Source organism: Heterodontus francisci, chromosome 28, assembly GCF_036365525.1.
Source record: "Heterodontus francisci isolate sHetFra1 chromosome 28, sHetFra1.hap1, whole genome shotgun sequence".
NCBI classification, from domain to species: domain Eukaryota; kingdom Metazoa; phylum Chordata; class Chondrichthyes; order Heterodontiformes; family Heterodontidae; genus Heterodontus; species Heterodontus francisci.
The window spans coordinates 1,378,583-1,405,995 of record NC_090398.1 but is presented as its reverse complement, the minus strand read 5'-3'; the positions used below and the strand labels follow the sequence as shown (position 1 = coordinate 1,405,995).

General features: G+C 52.5%; 1 protein-coding gene across 1 annotated transcript in view; it reads right to left on the bottom strand.

The window, feature by feature from the left end:
- Positions 1 to 27,413, bottom strand: part of LOC137385185 (pre-mRNA-processing factor 19-like) — a 71,021-nt gene that overhangs the window by 19,822 nt on the left and 23,786 nt on the right. Inside the window, exon 4 of the mRNA XM_068060171.1 lies at positions 16,738 to 16,879. Within this exon, the coding sequence (XP_067916272.1) occupies positions 16,738 to 16,879 (142 nt within the window). The remainder of the gene's footprint in view (positions 1 to 16,737; positions 16,880 to 27,413) is intronic.

Sequence of the window (27,413 nt, the reverse complement as noted above, 5' to 3'; positions counted from 1 at the left end):
TAACCCACACTCTGACCCTCTCCCACACCCTGTAACCCAAACTCTGACCCTCTCCCACACCCTGTAACCCACACTCTGACCGTCTCCCACACCCTGTAAACACACACTCTGACCCTCCCCCACACCCTGTAACCCACACTCTGACCCTCTCCCACACCCTGTAACACACACTCTGACCCTCTCCCACACCCAGACCCTCTCCCACACTCTGACCCTCTCCCACACCCTGTAACACACACTCTGACCCTCTCCCACACCCAGACCCTCTCCCACACTCTGACCCTCTCCCACACCCTGTAACCCACACTCTGACCTCTCCCACACCCTGTAACCACACTCTGACCTCTCCCACACCCTGTAACCCAAACTCTGACCCTCTCCCACACCCTGTAACCCACACTCTGACCCTCTCCCACACCCTGTAACCCACACTCTGACCTCTCCCACACCCTGTAACCCCAAACTCTGACCCTCTCCCACACCCTGTAACCCACACTCTGACCCTCTCCCACACCCTGTAACACACACTCTGACCCTCTCCCACACCCTGTAACCCACACTCTGACCCTCTCCCACACCCTGTAACACACACTCTGACCCTCTCCCACACCCTGTAACCCACACTCTGACCCTCTCCCACACCCCTGTAACACACACTCTGACCCTCTCCCACACCCTGTAACCCACACTCTGACCCTCTCCCACACCCTGTAACCCACACTCTGACCCTCTCCCACACCCTGTAACCCACACTCTGACCATCTCCCACACCCTGTAACCCACACTCTGACCCTCTCCCACACCCTGTAACCCAAACTCTGACCCTCTCCCACACCCTGTAACCCACACTCTGACCCGCTCCACACCCTGTAACCCACACTCTGACCCTCTCCCACACCCTGTAACACACACTCTGACCCTCTCCCACACCCTGTAACCCACACTCTGACCCTCTCCCACACCCTGTAACACACACTCTGACCCTCTCCCACACCCTGTAACCCTCACTCTGACCCTCTCCCACACCCTGTAACCCACACTCTGACCCTCTCCCACACCCTGTAACCACACTCTGACCCTCTCCCACACCCTGTAACCCACACTCTGACCCTCTCCCACACCCTGTAACCCACACTCTGACCCTCTCCCACACCCTGTAACACACACTCTGACCCTCTCCCACACCCTGTAACCCACACTCTGACCCTCTCCCACACCCTGTAACACACACTCTGACCCTCTCCCACACCTGTAACCCACACTCTGACCCTCTCCCACACCCTGTAACCCACACTCTGACCCTCTCCCACACCCTGTAACCCACACTCTGACCCTCTCCCACACCCTGTAACCCACACTCTGACCCTCTCCCACACCCTGTAACCCACACTCTGACCCTCTCCCACACCCTGTAACCCACACTCTGACCCTCTCCCACACCCTGTAACCCACACTCTGACCCTCTCCCACACCCTGTAACCCACACTCTGACCCTCTCCCACACCCTGTAACCCACACTCTGACCCTCTCCCACACCCTGTAACCCACACTCTGACCCTCTCCCACACCCTGTAACCCACACTCTGACCCTCTCCCACACCCTGTAACACACACTCTGACCCTCTCCACACCCTGTAACCCACACTCTGACCCTCTCCCACACCTGTAACACACACTCTGACCCTCTCCCACACCCTGTAACACACACTCTGACCCTCTCCACACCCTGTAACACACACTCTGACCCTCTCCCACACCCTGTAACCCACACTCTGACCCTCTCCCACACCCTGTAACACACACTCTGACCCTCTCCCACACCCTGTAACACACACTCTGACCCTCTCCCACACCCTGTAACCCACACTCTGACCCTCTCCCACACCCTGTAACACACACTCTGACCCTCTCCCACACCCTGTAACACACACTCTGACCCTCTCCCACACCCTGTAACACACACTCTGACCCTCTTCCACACCCTGTAACCCACACTCTGACCCTCTCCCACACCCTGTAACCCACACTCTGACCCTCTTCCACACCCTGTAACACACACTCTGACCCTCTCCCACACCCTGTAACACTCACTCTGACCCTCTCCCACACCCTGTAACACACACTCTGACCCTCTCCCACACCCTGTAACACTCACTCTGACCCTCTCCCACACCCTGTAACCCACACTCTGACCCTCTCCCACACCCGAAACCCACACTCTAACCCTCTCCACACCCTGTAACCCACACTCTGACCCTCTCCCACACCCTGTAACCCACACTCTGACCATCTCCACACCCTGTAACCCACACTCTGACCCTCTCCCACACCCTGTAACCCACACTCTGACCCTCTCCCACACCCTGTAACCCACACTCTGACCCTCTCCACACCCTGTAACCCACACTCTGACCCTCTCCCACACCCTGTAACCCACACTCTGACCCTCTCCCACACCCTGTAACCCACACTCTGACCCTCTCCCACACCCTGTAACACACACTCTGACCCTCTCCCACACCCTGTAACACTCACTCTGACCCTCTCCCACACCCTGTAACCCACACTCTGACCCTCTCCCACACCCTGTAACACACTCTGACCCTCTCCCACACCCTGTAACCCACACACTGACCCTCTCCCACACCCTGTAACCCACACTCTGACCCTCTCCCACACCCTGTAACACACTCTGACCCTCTCCCACACCCTGTAACCCACACACTGACCCTCTCCCACACCCTGTAACCCACACTCTGACCCTCTCCCACACCCTGTAACCCACACTCTGACCCTCTCCCACACCCTGTAACCCACACTCTGACCCTCTCCAACACCCTGTAACACACACTCTGACCCTCTCCCACACCCTGTAACCCACACTCTGACCCTCTCCCACACCCTGTAACCCACACTCTGACCCTCTCCCACACCCTGTAACCCACACTCTGACCCTCTCCCACACCCTGTAACCCACACTCTGACCCTCTCCCACACCCTGTAACCCACACTCTGACCCTCTCCCACACCATGTAACCCACACTCTGACCCTCTCCCACACCCTGTAACCCACACTCTGACCCTCTCCCACACCCTGTAACCCACACTCTGACCCTCTCCCACACCCTGTAACCCACACTCTGACCCTCTCCCACACCCTGTAACCCACACTCTGACCCTCTCCCACACCCTGTAACCCACACTCTGACCCTCTCCCACACCCTGTAACACACACTCTGACCCTCTCCCACACCCTGTAACACACACTCTGACCCTCTTCCACACCTGTAACCCACACTCTGACCCTCTCCCACACCCTGTAACACACACTCTGACCCTCTCCCACACCCTGTAACACACACTCTGACCCTCTTCCACACCCTGTAACACACACTCTGACCCTCTCCCACACCCTGTAACACACACTCTGACCCTCTCCCACACCCTGTAACACACACTCTGACCCTCTCCCACACCCTGTAACACTCACTCTGACCCTCTCCCACACCCTGTAACCCACACTCTGACCCTCTCCCACACCCTGTAACACACACTCTGACCCTCTCCCACACCCTGTAACCCACACTCTGACCCTCTCCCACACCCTGTAACACACACTCTGACCCTCTCCCACACCCTGTAACACACTCTGACCCTCTCCCACACCCTGTAACACACACTCTGACCCTCTCCCACACCCTGTATCAGACACTCTGACCCTCTCCCACACCCTGTAACCCACACTCTGACCCTCTCCCACACCCTGTAACCCACACTCTGACCCTCTCCCACACCCTGTAACACACTCTGACCCTCTCCCACACCCTGTAACACACACTCTGACCCTCTCCCACACCCTGTAACACACACAGTGACCCTCTTCCACACCCTGTATCAGACACTCTGACCCTCTCCCACACCCTGCAACCCAAACTCTGACCCTCTCCCACACCCTGTAACCCAAACTCTGACCCTCTCCCACACCCTGTAACACACACTCTGACCCTCTCCCACACCCTGTAACCCACACTCTGACCCTCTCCCACACCCTGTAACCCACACTCTGACCCTCTCCCACACCCTGTAACCCACACTCTGACCCTCTCCCACACCCTGTAACACACACTCTGACCCTCTCCCACACCCTGTAACACACACTCTGACCCTCTCCCACACCCTGGAACCCACACTCTGACCCTCTCCCACACCCTGTAACCCACACTCTGACCCTCTCCCACACCCTGTAACCCACACTCTGACCCTCTCCCACACCCTGTAACACACACTCTGACCCTCTCCCACACTCTGACCCTCTCCCACACCCTGTAACACACACTCTGACCCTCTCCCACACCCAGACCCTCTCCCACACTCTGACCCTCTCCCACACCCTGTAACCCACACTCTGACCCTCTCCCACACCCTGTAACCCAAACTCTGACCCTCTCCCACACCCTGTAACCCACACTCTGACCCTCTCCCACACCCTGTAACCCACACTCTGACCCTCTCCCACACCCTGTAACCCAAACTCTGACCCTCTCCCACACCCTGTAACCCACACTCTGACCGTCTCCCACACCCTGTAACACACACTCTGACCCTCCCCCACACCCTGTAACCCACACTCTGACCCTCTCCCACACCCTGTAACACACACTCTGACCCTCTCCCACACCCAGACCCTCTCCCACACTCTGACCCTCTCCCACACCCTGTAACACACACTCTGACCCTCTCCCACACCCAGACCCTCTCCCACACTCTGACCCTCTCCCACACCCTGTAACCCACACTCTGACCCTCTCCCACACCCTGTAACCCACACTCTGACCCTCTCCCACACCCTGTAACCCAAACTCTGACCCTCTCCCCACACCCTGTAACCCACACTCTGACCCTCTCCCACACCCTGTAACCCACACTCTGACCCTCTCCCACACCCTGTAACCCAAACTCTGACCCTCTCCCACACCCTGTAACCCACACTCTGACCGTCTCCCACACCCTGTAACACACACTCTGACCCTCCCCACACCCTGTAACCCACACTCTGACCCTCCCCCACACCCTGTAACACACACTCTGAACCTCTCCCACACCCTGTAACCCACACTCTGACCCTCTCCCACACCCTGTAACACACACTCTGACCCTCTCCCACACCCTGTAACCCACACTCTGACCCTCTCCCACACCCTGTAACCCACACTCTGACCCTCTCCCACACCCTGTAACCCACACTCTGACCATCTCCCACACCCTGTAACCCACACTCTGACCCTCTCCCACACCCTGTAACCCAAACTCTGACCCTCTCCCACACCCTGTAACCCACACTCTGACCCTCTCCCACACCCTGTAACCCACACTCTGACCCTCTCCCACACCCTGTAACCCACACTCTGACCCTCTCCCACACCCTGTAACCCACACTCTGACCATCTCCCACACCCTGTAACCCACACTCTGACCCTCTCCCACACCCTGTAACCCACACTCTGACCCTCTCCCACACCCTGTAACCCACACTCTGACCCCTCTCCCACACCCTGTAACCCAAACTCTGACCCTCTCCCACACCCTGTAACCCACACTCTGACCCTCTCCCACACCCTGTAACACACACTCTGACCCTCTCCCACACCCTGTAACCCACACTCTGACCCTCTCCCACACCCTGTAACACACACTCTGACCCTCTCCCACACCCTGTAACACTCACTCTGACCCTCTCCCACACCTGTAACCCACACTCTGACCCTCTCCCACACCCTGTAACCACACTCTGACCCTCTCCCACACCCTGTAACCCACACACTGACCCTCTCCCACACCCTGTAACCCACACTCTGACCCTCTCCCACACCCTGTAACCACACACTCTGACCCTCTCCCACACCCTGTAACCCACACTCTGACCCTCTCCTAACCCTGTAACACACACTCTGACCCTCTCCCACACCCTGTAACCCACACTCTGACCCTCTCCCACACCCTGTAACCCACACTCTGACCCTCTCCCACACCCTGTAACCCACACTCTGACCCTCTCCCACACCCTGTAACCCACACTCTGACCCTCTCCCACACCATGTAACCCACACTCTGACCCTCTCCCACACCCTGTAACCCACACTCTGACCCTCTCCCACACCCTGTAACCCACACTCTGACCCTCTCCCACACCCTGTAACCCACACTCTGACCCTCTCCCACACCTGTAACCCACACTCTGACCCTCTCCACACCCTGTAACCCACACTCTGACCCTCTCCCACACCCTGTAACACACACTCTGACCCTCTCCCACACCCTGTAACACACACTCTGACCCTCTTCCACACCCTGTTACCCACACTCTGACCCTCTCCACACCCTGTAACACACACTCTGACCCTCTCCCACACCCTGTAACACACACTCTGACCCTCTTCCACACCCTGTAACACACACTCTGACCCTCTCCCACACCCTGTAACACACACTCTGACCCTCTCCCACACCCTGTAACACACACTCTGACCCTCTCCCACACCCTGTAACACTCACTCTGACCCTCTCCCACACCCTGTAACCCACACTCTGACCCTCTCCCACACCCTGTAACACACACTCTGACCCTCTCCCACACCCTGTAACACACACTCTGACCCTCTCCCACACCCTGTAACACACACTCTGACCCTCTTCCACACCCTGTAACCCACACTCTGACCCTCTCCCACACCCTGTAACCCACACTCTGACCCTCTTCCACACCCTGTAACACACACTCTGACCCTCTCCCACACCCTGTAACACTCACTCTGACCCTCTCCCACACCCTGTAACACACACTCTGACCCTCTCCCACACCCTGTAACACTCACTCTGACCCTCTCCCACACCCTGTAACCCACACTCTGACCCTCTCCCACACCGAAACCCACACTCTAACCCTCTCCCACACCCTGTAACCCACACTCTGACCCTCTCCCACACCCTGTAACCCACACTCTGACCATCTCCCACACCCTGTAACCCACACTCTGACCCTCTCCCACACCCTGTAACCCAAACTCTGACCCTCTCCCACACCCTGTAACCCACACTCTGACCCGCTCCCACACCCTGTAACCCACACTCTGACCCTCTCCCACACCCTGTAACACACACTCTGACCCTCTCCCACACCCTGTAACCCACACTCTGACCCTCTCCCACACCCTGTAACACACACTCTGACCCTCTCCCACACCCTGTAACACTCACTCTGACCCTCTCCCACACCCTGTAACCCACACTCTGACCCTCTCCCACACCCTGTAACACACTCTGACCCTCTCCACACCCTGTAACCCACACTGACCCTCTCCCACACCCTGTAACCCACACTCTGACCCTCTCCCACACCCTGTAACACACTCTGACCCTCTCCCACACCCTGTAACCCACACACTGACCCTCTCCCACACCCTGTAACCCACACTCTGACCCTCTCCCACACCCTGTAACCCACACTCTGACCCTCTCCCACACCCTGTAACCCACACTCTGACCCTCTCCAACACCCTGTAACACACACTCTGACCCTCTCCCACACCCTGTAACCCACACTCTGACCCTCTCCCACACCCTGTAACCCACACTCTGACCCTCTCCCACACCCTGTAACCCACACTCTGACCCTCTCCCACACCCTGTAACCCACACTCTGACCCTCTCCCACACCCTGTAACCCACACTCTGACCCTCTCCCACACCATGTAACCCACACTCTGACCCTCTCCCACACCCTGTAACCCACACTCTGACCCTCTCCCACACCCTGTAACCCACACTCTGACCCTCTCCCACACCCTGTAACCCACACTCTGACCCTCTCCCACACCCTGTAACCCACACTCTGACCCTCTCCCACACCCTGTAACACACACTCTGACCCTCTCCCACACCCTGTAACACACACTCTGACCCTCTCCACACCCTGTAACCCACACTCTGACCCTCTCCCACACCCTGTAACACACACTCTGACCCTCTCCCACACCCTGTAACACACACTCTGACCCTCTTCCACACCCTGTAACACACACTCTGACCCTCTCCCACACCCTGTAACACACACTCTGACCCTCTCCCACACCCTGTAACACACACTCTGACCCTCTCCCACACCCTGTAACACTCACTCTGACCCTCTCCCACACCCTGTAACCCACACTCTGACCCTCTCCCACACCCTGTAACACACACTCTGACCCTCTCCCACACCCTGTAACACACACTCTGACCCTCTCCCACACCCTGTAACACACACTCTGACCCTCTTCCACACCCTGTAACCCACACTCTGACCCTCTCCCACACCCTGTAACCCACACTCTGACCCTCTTCCACACCCTGTAACACACACTCTGACCCTCTCCCACACCCTGTAACACTCACTCTGACCCTCTCCCACACCCTGTAACACACACTCTGACCCTCTCCCACACCCTGTAACACTCACTCTGACCCTCTCCCACACCCTGTAACCCACACTCTGACCCTCTCCCACACCCGAAACCCACACTCTAACCCTCTCCCACACCCTGTAACACACACTCTGACCCTCTCCCACACCCTGTAACACACACTCTGACCCTCTCCCACACCCTGTAACACACACTCTGACCCTCTCCCACACCCTGTAACACACACTCTGACCCTCTCCCACACCCTGTAACACACACCCTGACCCTCTCCCACACCCTGTAACACACACTCTGACCCTCTCCCACACCCTGTAACACACACTCTGACCCTCTCCCACACCCTGTAACACACACTCTGACCCTCTCCCACACCCTGTAACACACACTCTGACCCTCTCCCACACCCTGTAACACACACCCTGACCCTCTCCCACACCCTGTAACACACACCCTGACCCTCTCCCACACCCTGTAACACACACCCTGACCCTCTCCCACACTCTGACCCTCTCCCACACCCTGTAACACACACTCTGACCTTCTCCCACACCCTGTAACACACACTCTGACCCTCTCCCACACCCTGTAACCCACACTCTGACCCCCTCCCACACCCTGTAACACACACTGACCCTCTCCCACACCCTGTAACCCAAACTCTGACCCTCTCCCACACCCTATAACCCACACTCTGACCCTCTCCCACACCCTGTAACACTCACTCTGACCCTCTCCCACACCCACTAACACACACTCTGACCCTCTTCCACACCCTGTAACCCACACTCTGACCCTCTCCCACACCCTGTAACACTCACTCTGACCCTCTCCCACACCCACTAACACACACTCTGACCCTCTTCCACACCCTGTAACCCACACTCTGACCCTCTCCCACACCCTGTAACCCACACCCTGACCCTCTCCCACACCCTGTTACCGAAACTCTGACCCTCTCCCACACCCTGTAACACACTCTGACCCTCTCCCACACCCTGTAACACACACTGTAACCCTCTCCCACACCCTGTAACCCAAACTCCGACCCTCTCCCACACCCTGTAACACACACTCTGACCCTCTCCCACACCCTGTAACCCACACTCTGACCCTCTCCCACACTCTGTAACACACACTCTGACCCTCTCCCACACCCTGTAACACACACTATGACCCTCTCCCACACCCTGTAACACACACTCTGACCCTCTCCCACACCCGAAACCCACACTCTGACCCTCTCCCACACCCGAAACCCACACTCTAACCCTCTCCCACACCCTGTAACCCACACTCTGACCCTCTCCCACACCATGTAACCCACACTCTGACCCTCTCCCACACCCTGTAACCCACACTCTGACCCTCTCCCACACCCTGTAACCCACACTCTGACCCTCTCCCACACCCTGTAACCCACACTCTGACCCTCTCCCACACCCTGTAACCCACACTCTGACCCTCTCCCACACCCTGTAACCCACACTCTGACCCTCTCCCACACCCTGTAACCCACACTCTGACCCTCTCCCACACCCTGTAACCCACACTCTGACCCTCTCCCACACCCTGTAACCCACACTCTGACCCTCTCCCACACCCTGTAACCCACACACTGACCCTCTCCCACACCCTGTAACCCACACTCTGACCCTCTCCCACACCCTGTAACACACACTCTGACCCTCTCCCACACCCTGTAACCCACACTCTGACCCTCTCCCACACCCTGTAACACACACTCTGACCCTCTCCCACACCCTGTAACCCACACTCTGACCCTCTCCCACACCCTGTAACCCACACTCTGACCCTCTCCCACACCCTGTAACCCACACTCTGACCCTCTCCCACACCCTGTAACCCACACTCTGACCCTCTCCCACACCCTGTAACCCACACTCTGACCCTCTCCCACACCATGTAACCCACACTCTGACCCTCTCCCACACCCTGTAACCCACACTCTGACCCTCTCCCACACCCTGTAACCCACACTCTGACCCTCTCCCACACCCTGTAACCCACACTCTGACCCTCTCCCACACCCTGTAACCCACACTCTGACCCTCTCCCACACCCTGTAACACACACTCTGACCCTCTCCCACACCCTGTAACACACACTCTGACCCTCTTCCACACCCTGTAACCCACACTCTGACCCTCTCCCACACCCTGTAACACACACTCTGACCCTCTCCCACACCCTGTAACACACACTCTGACCCTCTTCCACACCCTGTAACACACACTCTGACCCTCTCCCACACCCTGTAACACACACTCTGACCCTCTCCCACACCCTGTAACACACACTCTGACCCTCTCCCACACCCTGTAACACTCACTCTGACCCTCTCCACACCCTGTAACCCACACTCTGACCCTCTCCCACACCCTGTAACACACACTCTGACCCTCTCCCACACCCTGTAACACACACTCTGACCCTCTTCCACACCCTGTAACCCACACTCTGACCCTCTCCCACACCCTGTAACACACACTCTGACCCTCTTCCACACCCTGTAACCCACACTCTGACCCTCTCCCACACTCTGACCCTCTTCCACACCCTGTAACACACACTCTGACCCTCTCCCACACCCTGTAACACTCACTCTGACCCTCTCCCACACCCTGTAACCCACACTCTGACCCTCTCCCACACCCGAAACCCACACTCTAACCCTCTCCCACACCCTGGAACACACACTCTGACCCTCTCCCACACCCTGTAACCCACACTCTGACCCTCTCCCACACCCTGTAACACACACTCTGACCCTCTCCCACACCCTGTAACACACACTCTGACCCTCTCCCACACCCTGTAACACACACCCTGACCCTCTCCCACACCCTGTAACACACACTCTGACCCTCTCCCACACCCTGTAACACACACTCTGACCCTCTCCCACACCCTGTAACACACACTCTGACCCTCTCCCACACCCTGTAACACACACTCTGACCCTCTCCCACACCCTGTAACACACACTCTGACCCTCTCCCACACCCTGTAACACACACCCTGACCCTCTCCCACACCCTGTAACACACACTCTGACCCTCTCCCACACCCTGTAACACACACCCTGACCCTCTCCCACACTCTGACCCTCTCCCACACCCTGTAACACACACTCTGACCCTCTCCCACACCCTGTAACACACACTCTGACCCTCTCCCACACTCTGACCCTCTCCCACACCCTGTAACCCACACTCTGACCCTCTCCCACACCCTGTAACCCACACTCTGACCCTCTCCCACACCCTGTAACCCACACTGACCCTCTCCCACACCCTGTAACCCAAACTCTGACCCTCTCCCACACCCTGTAACCCACACTCTGACCCTCTCCCACACCCTGTAACACTCACTCTGACCCTCTCCCACACCCACTAACACACACTCTGACCCTCTCCCACACCCTGTAACCCACACTCTGACCCTCTCCCACACCCTGTTACCCAAACTCTGACCCTCTCCCACACCCTGTAACACTCACTCTGACCCTCTCCCACACCCACTAACACACACTCTGACCCTCTCCCACACCCTGTAACCCACACCCTGACCCTCTCCCACACCCTGTTACCCAAACTCTGACCCTCTCCCACACCCTGTAACCCACACTCTGACCCTCTCCCACACCCTGTAACACTCACTCTGACCCTCTCCCACACCCACTAACACACACTCTGACCCTCTTCCACACCCTGTAACCCACACTCTGACCCTCTTCCACACCCTGTTACCCAAACTCTGACCCTCTCCCACACCCTGTAACACACACTCTGACCCTCTCCCACACCCTGTAACACACACCCTGACCCTCTCCCACACTCTGACCCTCTCCCACACCCTGTAACACACACTCTGACCCTCTCCCACACCCTGTAACACACACTCTGACCCTCTCCCACACTCTGACCCTCTCCCACACCCTGTAACCCACACTCTGACCCTCTCCCACACCCTGTAACCCACACTCTGACCCTCTCCCACACCCTGTAACCCACACTGACCCTCTCCCACACCCTGTAACCCAAACTCTGACCCTCTCCCACACCCTGTAACCCACACTCTGACCCTCTCCCACACCCTGTAACACTCACTCTGACCCTCTCCCACACCCACTAACACACACTCTGACCCTCTCCCACACCCTGTAACCCACACTCTGACCCTCTCCCACACCCTGTTACCCAAACTCTGACCCTCTCCCACACCCTGTAACACACACTCTGACCCTCTCCCACACCCTGTAACACACACTCTGACCCTCTTCCACACCCTGTAACCCACACTCTGACCCTCTCCCACACCCTGTAACACACACTCTGACCCTCTTCCACACCCTGTAACCCACACTCTGACCCTCTCCCACACCCTGTAACCCACACTCTGACCCTCTTCCACACCCTGTAACACACACTCTGACCCTCTCCCACACCCTGTAACACTCACTCTGACCCTCTCCCACACCCTGTAACCCACACTCTGACCCTCTCCCACACCCGAAACCCACACTCTAACCCTCTCCCACACCCTGGAACACACACTCTGACCCTCTCCCACACCCTGTAACCCACACTCTGACCCTCTCCCACACCCTGTAACACACACTCTGACCCTCTCCCACACCCTGTAACACACACCCTGACCCTCTCCCACACCCTGTAACACACACTCTGACCCTCTCCCACACCCTGTAACACACACTCTGACCCTCTCCCACACCCTGTAACACACACTCTGACCCTCTCCCACACCCTGTAACACACACTCTGACCCTCTCCCACACCCTGTAACACACACTCTGACCCTCTCCCACACCCTGTAACACACACCCTGACCCTCTCCCACACCCTGTAACACACACTCTGACCCTCTCCCACACCCTGTAACACACACCCTGACCCTCTCCCACACTCTGTCCCTCTCCCACACCCTGTAACACACACTCTGACCCTCTCCCACACCCTGTAACACACACTCTGACCCTCTCCCACACTCTGACCCTCTCCCACACCCTGTAACCCACACTCTGACCCTCTCCCACACCCTGTAACCCACACTCTGACCCTCTCCCACACCCTGTAACCCACACTGACCCTCTCCCACACCCTGTAACCCAAACTCTGACCCTCTCCCACACCCTGTAACCCACACTCTGACCCTCTCCCACACCCTGTAACACTCACTCTGACCCTCTCCCACACCCACTAACACACACTCTGACCCTCTCCCACACCCTGTAACCCACACTCTGACCCTCTCCCACACCCTGTTACCCAAACTCTGACCCTCTCCCACACCCTGTAACACTCACTCTGACCCTCTCCCACACCCACTAACACACACTCTGACCCTCTCCCACACCCTGTAACCCACACCCTGACCCTCTCCCACACCCTGTTACCCAAACTCTGACCCTCTCCCACACCCTGTAACCCACACTCTGACCCTCTCCCACACCCTGTAACACTCACTCTGACCCTCTCCCACACCCACTAACACACACTCTGACCCTCTTCCACACCCTGTAACCCACACTCTGACCCTCTTCCACACCCTGTTACCCAAACTCTGACCCTCTCCCACACCCTGTAACACACTCTGACCCTCTCCCACACCCTGTAACACACACTGTAACCCTCTCCCACACCCTGTAACCCAAACTCCGACCCTCTCCCACACCCTGTAACACACACTCTGACCCTCTCCCACACCCTGTTACCCAAACTCTGACCCTCTCCCACACCCTGTAACACACACTCTGACCCTCTCCCACACCCTGTAACACACACTCTGACCCTCTTCCACACCCTGTAACCCACACTCTGACCCTCTCCCACACCCTGTAACACACACTCTGACCCTCTTCCACACCCTGTAACCCACACTCTGACCCTCTCCCACACCCTGTAACCCACACTCTGACCCTCTTCCACACCCTGTAACACACACTCTGACCCTCTCCCACACCCTGTAACACTCACTCTGACCCTCTCCCACACCCTGTAACCCACACTCTGACCCTCTCCCACACCCGAAACCCACACTCTAACCCTCTCCCACACCCTGGAACACACACTCTGACCCTCTCCCACACCCTGTAACCCACACTCTGACCCTCTCCCACACCCTGTAACACACACTCTGACCCTCTCCCACACCCTGTAACACACACTCTGACCCTCTCCCACACCCTGTAACACACACCCTGACCCTCTCCCACACCCTGTAACACACACTCTGACCCTCTCCCACACCCTGTAACACACACTCTGACCCTCTCCCACACCCTGTAACACACACTCTGACCCTCTCCCACACCCTGTAACACACACTCTGACCCTCTCCCACACCCTGTAACACACACTCTGACCCTCTCCCACACCCTGTAACACACACCCTGACCCTCTCCCACACCCTGTAACACACACTCTGACCCTCTCCCACACCCTGTAACACACACCCTGACCCTCTCCCACACTCTGACCCTCTCCCACACCCTGTAACACACACTCTGACCCTCTCCCACACCCTGTAACACACACTCTGACCCTCTCCCACACTCTGACCCTCTCCCACACCCTGTAACCCACACTCTGACCCTCTCCCACACCCTGTAACCCACACTCTGACCCTCTCCCACACCCTGTAACCCACACTGACCCTCTCCCACACCCTGTAACCCAAACTCTGACCCTCTCCCACACCCTGTAACCCACACTCTGACCCTCTCCCACACCCTGTAACACTCACTCTGACCCTCTCCCACACCCACTAACACACACTCTGACCCTCTCCCACACCCTGTAACCCACACTCTGACCCTCTCCCACACCCTGTTACCCAAACTCTGACCCTCTCCCACACCCTGTAACACTCACTCTGACCCTCTCCCACACCCACTAACACACACTCTGACCCTCTCCCACACCCTGTAACCCACACCCTGACCCTCTCCCACACCCTGTTACCCAAACTCTGACCCTCTCCCACACCCTGTAACCCACACTCTGACCCTCTCCCACACCCTGTAACACTCACTCTGACCCTCTCCCACACCCACTAACACACACTCTGACCCTCTTCCACACCCTGTAACCCACACTCTGACCCTCTTCCACACCCTGTTACCCAAACTCTGACCCTCTCCCACACCCTGTAACACACTCTGACCCTCTCCCACACCCTGTAACACACACTGTAACCCTCTCCCACACCATGTAACCCAAACTCCGACCCTCTCCCACACCCTGTAACACACACTCTGACCCTCTCCCACACCCTGTAACCCACACTCTGACCCTCTCCCACACTCTGTAACACACACTCTGACCCTCTCCCACACCCTGTAACACACACTATGACCCTCTCCCACACCCTGTAACACACACTCTGACCCTCTCCCACACCCGAAACCCACACTCTGACCCTCTCCCACACCCGAAACCCACACTCTGACCCTCTCCCACACCCTGTAACCCACACTCTAACCCTCTCCCACACCATGTAACCCACACTCTGACCCTCTCCCACACCCTGTAACCCACACTCTGACCCTCTCCCACACCCTGTAACCCACACTCTGACCCTCTCCCACACCCTGTAACCCACACTCTGACCCTCTCCCACACCCTGTAACCCACACTCTGACCCTCTCCCACACCCTGTAACCCACACTCTGACCCTCTCCCACACCCTGTAACCCACACTCTGACCCTCTCCCACACCCTGTAACCCACACTCTGACCCTCTCCCACACCCTGTAACCCACACTCTGACCCTCTCCCACACCCTGTAACCCACACTCTGACCCTCTCCCACACCCTGTAACACACACTCTGACCCTCTCCCACACCCTGTAACACACACTCTGACCCTCTCCCACACCCTGTAGCCCACACTCTGACCCTCTCCCACACCCTGTAACACACACTCTGACCCTCTCCCACACCCTGTAACACACACTCTGACCCTCTCCCACACCCTGTAACACACACTCTGACCCTCTCCCACACCCTGTAACCCAAACTCTGACCCTCTCCCACACCCTGTAACACACACTCTGACCCTCCCCCACACCCTGTAACACACACTCTGACCCTCTCCCACACCCTGTAACACACACTCTGACCCTCCCCCACACCCTGTAACACACACTCTGACCCTCTCCCACAACCTGACCCTCTCCCTCCTCTGCCCCACCCTAAAACCCCAAGCAGACACAGCAGTCAGACGCGGGCATTACCTTCGCGGGCAGCCGTCACCTCCTTGGTGAGACGGGCGATAACACGGCAGGCTGCATCATGCTGGTAGAGTGCATGGGACAGCTCTTGGCGCGTGGTCTGTAGCTGCTGGCGGAGGGTAAAGCTGTGGAGCATCACAGCGTCCTGGAGACAGAGCAAGAATTCAGCAACAGTCCCATTATAGTTGGAAGTTGTCCTGCCCGCTAAATCTGCCAACAATCTGTCCTGCCATTTGGGGATATGTGGATGGAGCACCGACACCAGAAAACAGGAGTGGTGGCAGAGACAAAGTGAGAGAGGAAGAGAGTGAGAGAGAGAGAGAGACAGAGAGACAGGTGATCGAGAAAATCCAGTCTGTAACTCACTCCCGGGTATCCGTTATTCTATATATAAACCCCGCGAACCCCTCGATTAGATTCCAGTCTGTAACTCACTCCCGGGTATCTGTTATTCTATATATAAACCCCCCGAATCCCTCGATTAGATTCCAGTCTGTAACTCACTCCCGGGTATCTGTTATTCTATATATAAACCCCCCGAATCCCTCGATTAGATTCCAGTCTGTAACTCACTCCCTGGTATCTGTTATTCTATATATAAACCCCCCGAACCCCTCGATTAGATTCCAACCTGTAACTCACTCCCGGGTATCTGTTATTCGATATATAAACTCCCCGAACCCCTCGATTAGATTCCAGTCTGTAACTCACTCCCGGGTATCTGTTATTCTATATATAAACTCCCCGAACCCCTCGATTAGATTCCAGTCTGTAACTCACTCCCAGGTATCTGTTATTCTATATATAAACCCCCCGAACCCCTCGATTAGATTCCAGTCTGTAACTCACACCCGGGTATCTGTTATTCTATATATAAACCCCCTCCCGAACCCCTCGATTAGATTCCAGTCTGTAACTCACTCCCGGGTATCTGTTATTCTATATATAAACCCACCGAACCCCTCGATTAGATTCCAGTCTGTAACTCACTCCCGGGTATCTGTTATTCTATATTTAAACCCCCCGAACCCCTCGATTAGATTCCAGTCTGTAACTCACTCCCGGGTATCTGTTATTCTATATATAAACCCCCCGAATCCCTCGATTAGATTCCAGTCTGTAACTCACTCCCGGGTATCTGTTATTCTATATATAAACCCCCCGAACCCCTCGATTAGATTCCAACCTGTAACTCACTCCCGGGTATCTGTTATTCTATATATAAACTCCCCGAACCCCTCGATTAGATTCCAGTCTGTAACTCACTCCCGGGTATCTGTTATTCTATATATAAACTCCCCGAACCCCTCGATTAGATTCCAGTCTGTAACTCACTCCCAGGTATCTGTTATTCTATATATAAACCCCCCGAACCCCTCGATTAGACTCCAGTCTGTAACTCACACCCGGGTATCTGTTATTCTATATATAAACCCCCTCCCGAACCCCTCGATTAGATTCCAGTCTGTAACTCACTCCCGGGTATCTGTTATTCTATACATAAACTCCCCGAACCCCTCGATTAGATTCCAGTCTGTAACTCACTCCCGGGTATCTGTTATTCTATATATAAACTCCCCGAACCCCTCGATTAGATTCCAGTCTGTAACTCACACCCGGGTATCTGTTATTCTATATATAAACCACCCGAACCCCTCAATTAGATTCCAGTCTGTAACTCACTCCCGGGTATCTGTTATTCTATATATAAACCACCCGAACCCCTCGATTAGATTCCAGTCTGTAACTCACTCCCGGGTATCTGTTATTCTATATATAAACCCCCCGAACCCCTCGATTAGATTCCAGTCTGTAACTCACTCCCGGGTATCTGTTATTCTATATATAAACCCCCCGAACCCCTCGATTAGATTCCACTCTGTAACACACTCCCTGGTATCTGTTATTCTATATATAAACCCCCCGAACCCCTCAATTAGATTCCAGTCTGTAACTCACTCCCGGGTATCTGTTATTCTATATATAAACTCCCCGAACCCCTCGATTAGATTCCAACCTGTAACTCACTCCCGGGTATCTGTTATTCTATATATAAACCCCCGAACCCCTCGATTAGATTCCAGTCTGTAACTCACACCCGGGTATCTGTTATTCTATATATAAACCCCCCGAACCCCTCGATTAGATTCCAGTCTGTAACTCACTCCCGGGTATCTGTTATTCTATATATAAACCCCCCGAACCCCTCGATTAGATTCCAGTCTGTAACTCACTCCCGGGTATCTTTTATTCTATATATAAAGCCCCCGAACCCCTCGATTAGATTCCAGTCTGTAACTCACTCCCGGGTATCCGTTATTCTATATATAAACCCCGCGAACCCCTCGATTAGATTCCAGTCTGTAACTCACTCCCGGGTATCTGTTATTCTATATATACACCCCCCGAACCCCTCGATTAGATTCCAGTCTGTAACTCACTCCCGGGTATCTGTTATTCTATACATAAACTCCCCGAACCCCTCGATTAGATTCCAGTCTGTAACTCACACCCGGGTATCTGTTATTCTATATATTAACCACCCGAACCCCTCGATTAGATTCCAGTCTGTAACTCACTCCCGGGTATCTGTTATTCTATATATAAACCACCCCGAACCCCTCGATTAGATTCCAGTCTGTAACTCACTCCTGGGTATCTGTTATTCTATATATAACCCCCCCGAACCCTTCGATTAAATTCCAGTCTGTAACTCACTCCCGGGTATCTGTTATTCTATATATAAACCCCCCGAACCCCTCGATTAGATTCCAGTCTGTAACTCACACCCGGGTATCTGTTATTCTATATATAAACCCCCCGAACCCCTCGATTAGATTCCAACCTGTAACTCACTCCCGGGTATCTGTTATTCTATATATAAACCCCCCGAACCCCTCGATTAGATTCCAGTCTGTAACTCACACCCGGGTATCTGTTATTCTATATATTAACCACCCGAACCCCTCGATTAGATTCCAGTCTGTAACTCACACCCGGGTATCTGTTATTCTATATATTAACCACCCGAACCCCTCGATTAGATTCCAGTCTGTAACTCACTCCCGGGTATCTGTTATTCTATATATTAACCACCCGAACCCCTCGATTAGATTCCACTCTGTAACTCAATCCCGGGTATCTGTTATTCTATATATAAACCCCCCGAACCCCTCGATTAGATTCCAGTCTGTAACTCACTCCCGGGTATCTGTTATTCTATATATAAACCCCCCGAACCCCTCGATTAGATTCCAGTCTGTAACTCAATCCCGGGTATCTGTTATTCTATATATAAACCCCCCGAACCCCTCGATTAGATTCCAGTCTGTAACTCACTCCCGGGTATCTGTTATTCTATGTATAAACCCCCCGAACCCCTCGATTAGATTCCAGTCTGTAACTCACTCCCGGGTATCTGTTATTCTATATATAAACCACCCGAACCCCTCGATTAGATTCCAGTCTGTAACTCACTCCCGGGTATCTGTTATTCTATATATAAACCCCCCGAACCCCTCGATTAGATTCCAGTCTATAACTCACTCCCGGGTATCTGTTATTCTATATATAAACCCCCCGAACCCCTCGATTAGATTCCAGTCTGTAACTCACTCCCAGGTATCTGTTATTCTATATATAAACCCCCCGAACCCCTCGATTAGATTCCAGTCTGTAACTCACTCCCGGGTATCTGTTATTCTATATATAAACCCCCCGAACCCCTCGATTAGATTCCAGTCTGTAACTCACTCCCGGGTATCTGTTATTCTATATATAAACCCCCTGAACCCCTCGATTAGATTCCAGTCTGTAACTCACTCCCGGGTATCTGTTATTCTATACACGAACCCCTCGATTAGATTCCAGTCTGTAACTCACTCCCGGGTATCTGTTATTCTAGATAAACCACCCGAACCCCTCGATTAGATTCCAGTCTGTAACTCACTCCCGGGTATCTGTGATTCTATATATAAACCCCCCGAACCCCTCGATTAGATTCCAGTCTGTAACTCACTCCCAGGTATCTGTTATTCTATATATAAACCCCCCGAACCCCTCGATTAGATTCCAGTCTGTAACTCACTCCCGGGTATCTGTTATTCTATATATAAAACCCCCGAACTCCTCGATTAGATTCCAGTCTGTAACTCACTCCCGGGTATCTGTTATTCGATATATAAACCCCCCGAACTCCTCGATTAGATTCCAGTCTGTAACTCATTCCCAGGTATCTGTTATTCCATATATAAACCCCCCGAACCCCTCGATTAGATTCCAGTCTGTAACACACTCCCGAGTATCTGTTATTCTATATATTAACCACCAGAACCCCTCGATTAGATTCCAGTCTGTAACTCACTCCCGGGTATCTGTTATTCTATATATAAACCCCCCGAACCCCTCGATTAGATTCCAGTCTGTAACTCACTCCCGGGTATCTGTTATTCTATATATAAACCACACGAACCCCTCGATTAGATTCCAGTCTGTAACTCACTCCCGGGTATCTGTTATTCTATATATAAACCCCCCGAACCCCTCGATTAGATTCCAGTCTGTAACTCACTCCCGGGTATCTGTTATTCTATATATAAACCACACGAACCCCTCGATTAGATTCCAGTCTGTAACTCACTCCCGGGTATCTGTTATTCTATATATAAACCACACGAACCCCTCGATTAGATTCCAGTCTGTAACTCACTCCCAGGTATCTGTTATTCTATATATAAACCACACAAACCCCTCGATTAGATTCCAGTCTGTAACTCACTCCCAGGTATCTGTTATTCTATATATAAACCACACGAACCCCTCGATTAGATTCCAGTCTGTAACTCACTCCCGGGTATCTGTTATTCTATATATAAACCCCCCGAACCCCTCGATTAGATTCCAGTCTGTAACTCACTCCCGGGTATCTGTTATTCTATATATAAACCCCCCGAACCCCTCGATTAGATTCCAGTCTGTAACTCACTCCCGGGTATCTGTTATTCTATATATAAACCCCCCGAACCCCTCGATTAGATCCCAGTCTGTAACTCACTCCCGGGTATCTGTAATTCTATATATTAACCACCCGAACCCCTCGATTAGATTCCAGTCTGTAACTCACTCCCGGGTATCTGTTATTCTATATATAAACCCCCCGAACCCCTCGATTAGATTCCAGTCTGTAACTCACTCCCGGGTATCTGTTATTCTATATATAAACCCCCCGAACCCCTCGATTAGATTCCAGTCTGTAACTCACTCCCGGGTATCTGTTATTCTATATATAAACCCCCCGAACCCCTCGATTAGATTCCAGTCTGTAACTGACTCCCGGGCATCTGTTATTCTATATATAAACCCCCCAAACCCCTCGATTAGATTCCAGTCTGTAACTCACTCCCGGGTATCTGTTATTCTATATATAAACCCCCTCCCGAACCCCTCGATTAGATTCCAGTCAGTAACTCACTCCCGGGTATCTGTTATTCTATATATAAACCCCCCGAACCCCTCGATTAGATTCCAGTCTGTAACTCACTCCCGGGTATCTGTTATTCTATATATAAACGACCCGAACCCCTCGATTAGATTCCAGTCTGCAACTCACTCCCGGGTATCTGTTATTCTATATATAAACCCCCCAAACCCCTCGATTAGATTCCAGTCTGTAACTCACTCCCGGGTATCTGTTATTCTATATAGAAACCCCCTCCCGAACCCCTCGATTAGATTCCAGTCAGTAACTCACTCCCGGGTATCTGTTATTCTATATATAAACTCCCCGAACCCCCCGATTAGATTCCAGTCTGTAACTCACTCCTGGGTATCTGTTATTCTATATATAAACCCCCTGAACCCCTCGATTAGATTCCAGTCTGCAACTCACTCCCGGGTATCTGTTATTCTCTATATAAACCACCCGAACCCCTCTATTAGATTCCAGTCTGTATCTCACTCCCGGGTATCTGTTATTCTATATATAAACCACCCGAACCCCTCTATTAGATTCCAGTCTGTATCTCACTCCCGGGTATCTGTTATTCTATATATAAACCCCCCGAACCCCCCGATTAGATTCCAGTCTGTAACTCACTCCTGGGTATCTGTTATTCTATATATAAACTCCCCGAACCCCTCGATTAGATTCCAGTCTGGAACTCACTCCCGGGTATCTGTTATTCTATATATACACTCCCCGAACCCCTCGATTAGATTCCAGTCTGTAACTCACTCCCGGGTATCTGTTATTCTTTATATAAACCACCCGAACCCCTCGATTAGATTCCAGTCTGTAACTCACTCCCGGGTATCTGTTATTCTTTATATAAACCACCCGAACCCCTCGATTAGATTCCAGTCTGTAACTCACTCCCGGGTATCTGTTATTCTATATATAAACCACCAGAACCCCTCGATTAGATTCCAGTCTGTAACTCACTCCCGGGTATCTGTTATTCTATATATAAACCCCCTCCCGAACCCCTCGATTAGATTCCAGTCTGTAACTCACTCCCGGGTATCTGTTATTCTATATATAAACCACCCGAACCCCTCGATTAGATTCCAGTCTGTAACTCACTCCCGGGTATCTGTTATTCTATATATAAACCACCCGAACCCCTCGATTAGATTCCAGTCTGTAACTCACTCCCGGGTATCTGTTATTCTTTATATAAACCACCAGAACCCCTCGATTAGATTCCAGTCTGTAACTCACTCCCAGGTATCTGTTATTCTATATATAAACCCCCCGAACCCCTCGATTAGATTCCAGTCTGCAACTCACTCCCGGGTATCTGTTATTCTATATATAAACCACCCGAACCCCTCGATTAGATTCCAGACTGTAACTCACTCCCGGGTATCTGTTATTCTATATATAAACCCCCCGAACCCCTCGATTAGATTCCAGTCTGCAACTCACTCCCGGGTATCTGTTATTCTATATATAAACCCCCTGAACCCCTCGATTAGATTCCAGTCTGTAACTCACACCCGGGTATCTGTTATTCTATATATAAACCCCCTGAACCCCTCGATTAGATTCCAGTCTGTAACTCACTCCCAGGTATCTGTTATTCTATATATAAACCCCCCGAACCCCTCGATTAGATTCCAGTCTGCAACTCACTCCCGGGTATCTGTTATTCTATATATAAACCCCCCGAACCCCTCGATTAGATTCCAGTCTGTAACTCACTCCCGGGTATCTGTTATTCTATATATAAACCCCCGAACCCCTCGATTAGATTCCAGTCTGTAACTCACTCCCGGGTATCTGTTATTCTATATATAAACCCCCCGAACCCCTCGATTAGATTCCAGTCTGTAACTCACTCCCGGGTATCTGTTATTCTATATATAAACCCCCCGAACCCCTCGATTAGATTCCAGTCTGTAACTCACTCCCGGGTATCTGTTATTCTATATATAAACCCCCCGAACCCCTCGATTAGATTCCAGTCTGTAACTCACTCCCGGGTATCTGTTATTCTATATATAAACCCCCCGAACCCCTCGATTAGATTCCAGTCTGTAACTCACTCCTGGGTATCTGTTATTCTATATATTAACCACCCGAATCCCTCGATTAGATTCCAGTCTGTAACTCACTCCCGGGTATCTGTTATTCGATATATAAACCCCCGAACCCCTCGATTAGATTCCAGTCTGTAACTCACTCCCGGGTATCTGTTATTCTATATATAAACGACCCGAACCCCCCGATTAGATTCCAGTCTGTAACTCACTCCCGGGTATCTGTTATTCTATATATAAACCCCCCGAACCCCTCGATTAGATTCCAGTCTGTAACTCACTCCCGGGTATCTGTTATTCCATATATAAACCACCCGAACCCCTCGATTAGATTCCAGAGTGTAACTCACTCCCGGGTATCTGTTATTCTATATATAAACGACCCGAACCCCTCGATTAGATTCCAGTCTGTAACTCACTCCCGGGTATCTGTTATTCTATATATAAACCACCCGAACCCCTCTATTAGATTCCAGTCTGTATCTCACTCCCGGGTATCTGTTATTCTATATATAAACCCCCCGAACCCCCCGATTAGATTCCAGTCTGTAACTCACTCCTGGGTATCTGTTATTCTATATATAAACTCCCCGAACCCCTCGATTAGATTCCAGTCTGTAACTCACTCCCGGGTATCTGTTATTCTATATATACACTCCCCGAACCCCTCGATTAGATTCCAGTCTGTAACTCACTCCCGGGTATCTGTTATTCTTTATATAAACCACCCGAACCCCTCGATTAGATTCCAGTCTGTAACTCACTCCCGGGTATCTGTTATTCTTTATATAAACCACCCGAACCCCTCGATTAGATTCCAGTCTGTAACTCACTCCCGGGTATCTGTTATTCTATATATAAACCACCAGAACCCCTCGATTAGATTCCAGTCTGTAACTCACTCCCGGGTATCTGTTATTCTATATATAAACCACCCGAACCCCTCGATTAGATTCCAGTCTGTAACTCACTCCCGGGTATCTGTTATTCTATATATAAAACACCCGAACCCCTCGATTAGATTCCAGTCTGTAACTCACTCCCGGGTATCTGTAATTCTTTATATAAACCACCAGAACCCCTCGATTAGATTCCAGTCTGTAACTCACTCCCAGGTATCTGTTATTCTATATATAAACCCCCCGAACCCCTCGATTAGATTCCAGTCTGCAACTCACTCCCGGGTATCTGTTATTCTATATATAAACCCCCTGAACCCCTCGATTAGATTCCAGTCTGTAACTCACACCCGGGTATCTGTTATTCTATATATAAACCCCCTGAACCCCTCGATTAGATTCCAGTCTGTAACTCACTCCCAGGTATCTGTTATTCTATATATAAACCCCCCGAACCCCTCGATTAGATTCCAGTCTGCAACTCACTCCCGGGTATCTGTTATTCTATATATAAACCCCCCGAACCCCTCGATTAGATTCCAGTCTGTAACTCACTCCCGGGTATCTGTTATTCTATATATAAACCCCCGAACCCCTCGATTAGATTCCAGTCTGTAACTCACTCCCGGGTATCTGTTATTCTATATATAAACCCCCCGAACCCCTCGATTAGATTCCAGTCTGTAACTCACTCCCGGGTATCTGTTATTCTATATATAAACCCCCCGAACCCCTCGATTAGATTCCAGTCTGTAACTCACTCCCGGGTATCTGTTATTCTATATATAAACCCCCCGAACCCCTCGATTAGATTCCAGTCTGTAACTCACTCCCGGGTATCTGTTATTCCATATATAAACCACCCGAACCCCTCGATTAGATTCCAGTGTGTAACTCACTCCCGGGTATCTGTTATTCTATATATAAACGACCCGAACCCCTCGATTAGATTCCAGTCTGTAACTCACTCCCGGGTATCTGTTATTCTATATATAAACGACCCGAACCCCCCGATTAAATTCCAGTCTGTAACTCACTCCCGGGTATCTGTTATTCTATATATAAACAACCCGAACCCCCCGATTAGATTCCAGTCTGTAACTCACTCCCGGGTATCTGTTATTCTATATATAAACGACCCGAACCCCCCGATTAGATTCCAGTCTGTAACTCACACCCGGGTATCTGTTATTCTATATATAAACCCCCCGAACCCCTCGATTAGATTCCAGTCTGTAACTCACTCCCGGGTATCTGTTATTCCATATATAAACCACCCGAACCCCTCGATTAGATTCCAGAGTGTAACTCACTCCCGGGTATCTGTTATTCTATATATAAACGACCCGAACCCCTCGATTAGATTCCAGTCTGTAACTCACTCCCGGGTATCTGTTATTCTATATATAAACCACCCGAACCCCTCTATTAGATTCCAGTCTGTATCTCACTCCCGGGTATCTGTTATTCTATATATAAACCCCCCGAACCCCCCGATTAGATTCCAGTCTGTAACTCACTCCTGGGTATCTGTTATTCTATATATAAACTCCCCGAACCCCTCGATTAGATTCCAGTCTGTAACTCACTCCCGGGTATCTGTTATTCTATATATACACTCCCCGAACCCCTCGATTAGATTCCAGTCTGTAACTCACTCCCGGGTATCTGTTATTCTTTATATAAACCACCCGAACCCCTCGATTAGATTCCAGTCTGTAACTCACTCCCGGGTATCTGTTATTCTTTATATAAACCACCCGAACCCCTCGATTAGATTCCAGTCTGTAACTCACTCCCGGGTATCTGTTATTCTATATATAAACCACCAGAACCCCTCGATTAGATTCCAGTCTGTAACTCACTCCCGGGTATCTGTTATTCTATATATAAACCACCCGAACCCCTCGATTAGATTCCAGTCTGTAACTCACTCCCGGGTATCTGTTATTCTATATATAAAACACCCGAACCCCTCGATTAGATTCCAGTCTGTAACTCACTCCCGGGTATCTGTAATTCTTTATATAAACCACCAGAACCCCTCGATTAGATTCCAGTCTGTAACTCACTCCCAGGTATCTGTTATTCTATATATAAACCCCCCGAACCCCTCGATTAGATTCCAGTCTGCAACTCACTCCCGGGTATCTGTTATTCTATATATAAACCCCCTGAACCCCTCGATTAGATTCCAGTCTGTAACTCACACCCGGGTATCTGTTATTCTATATATAAACC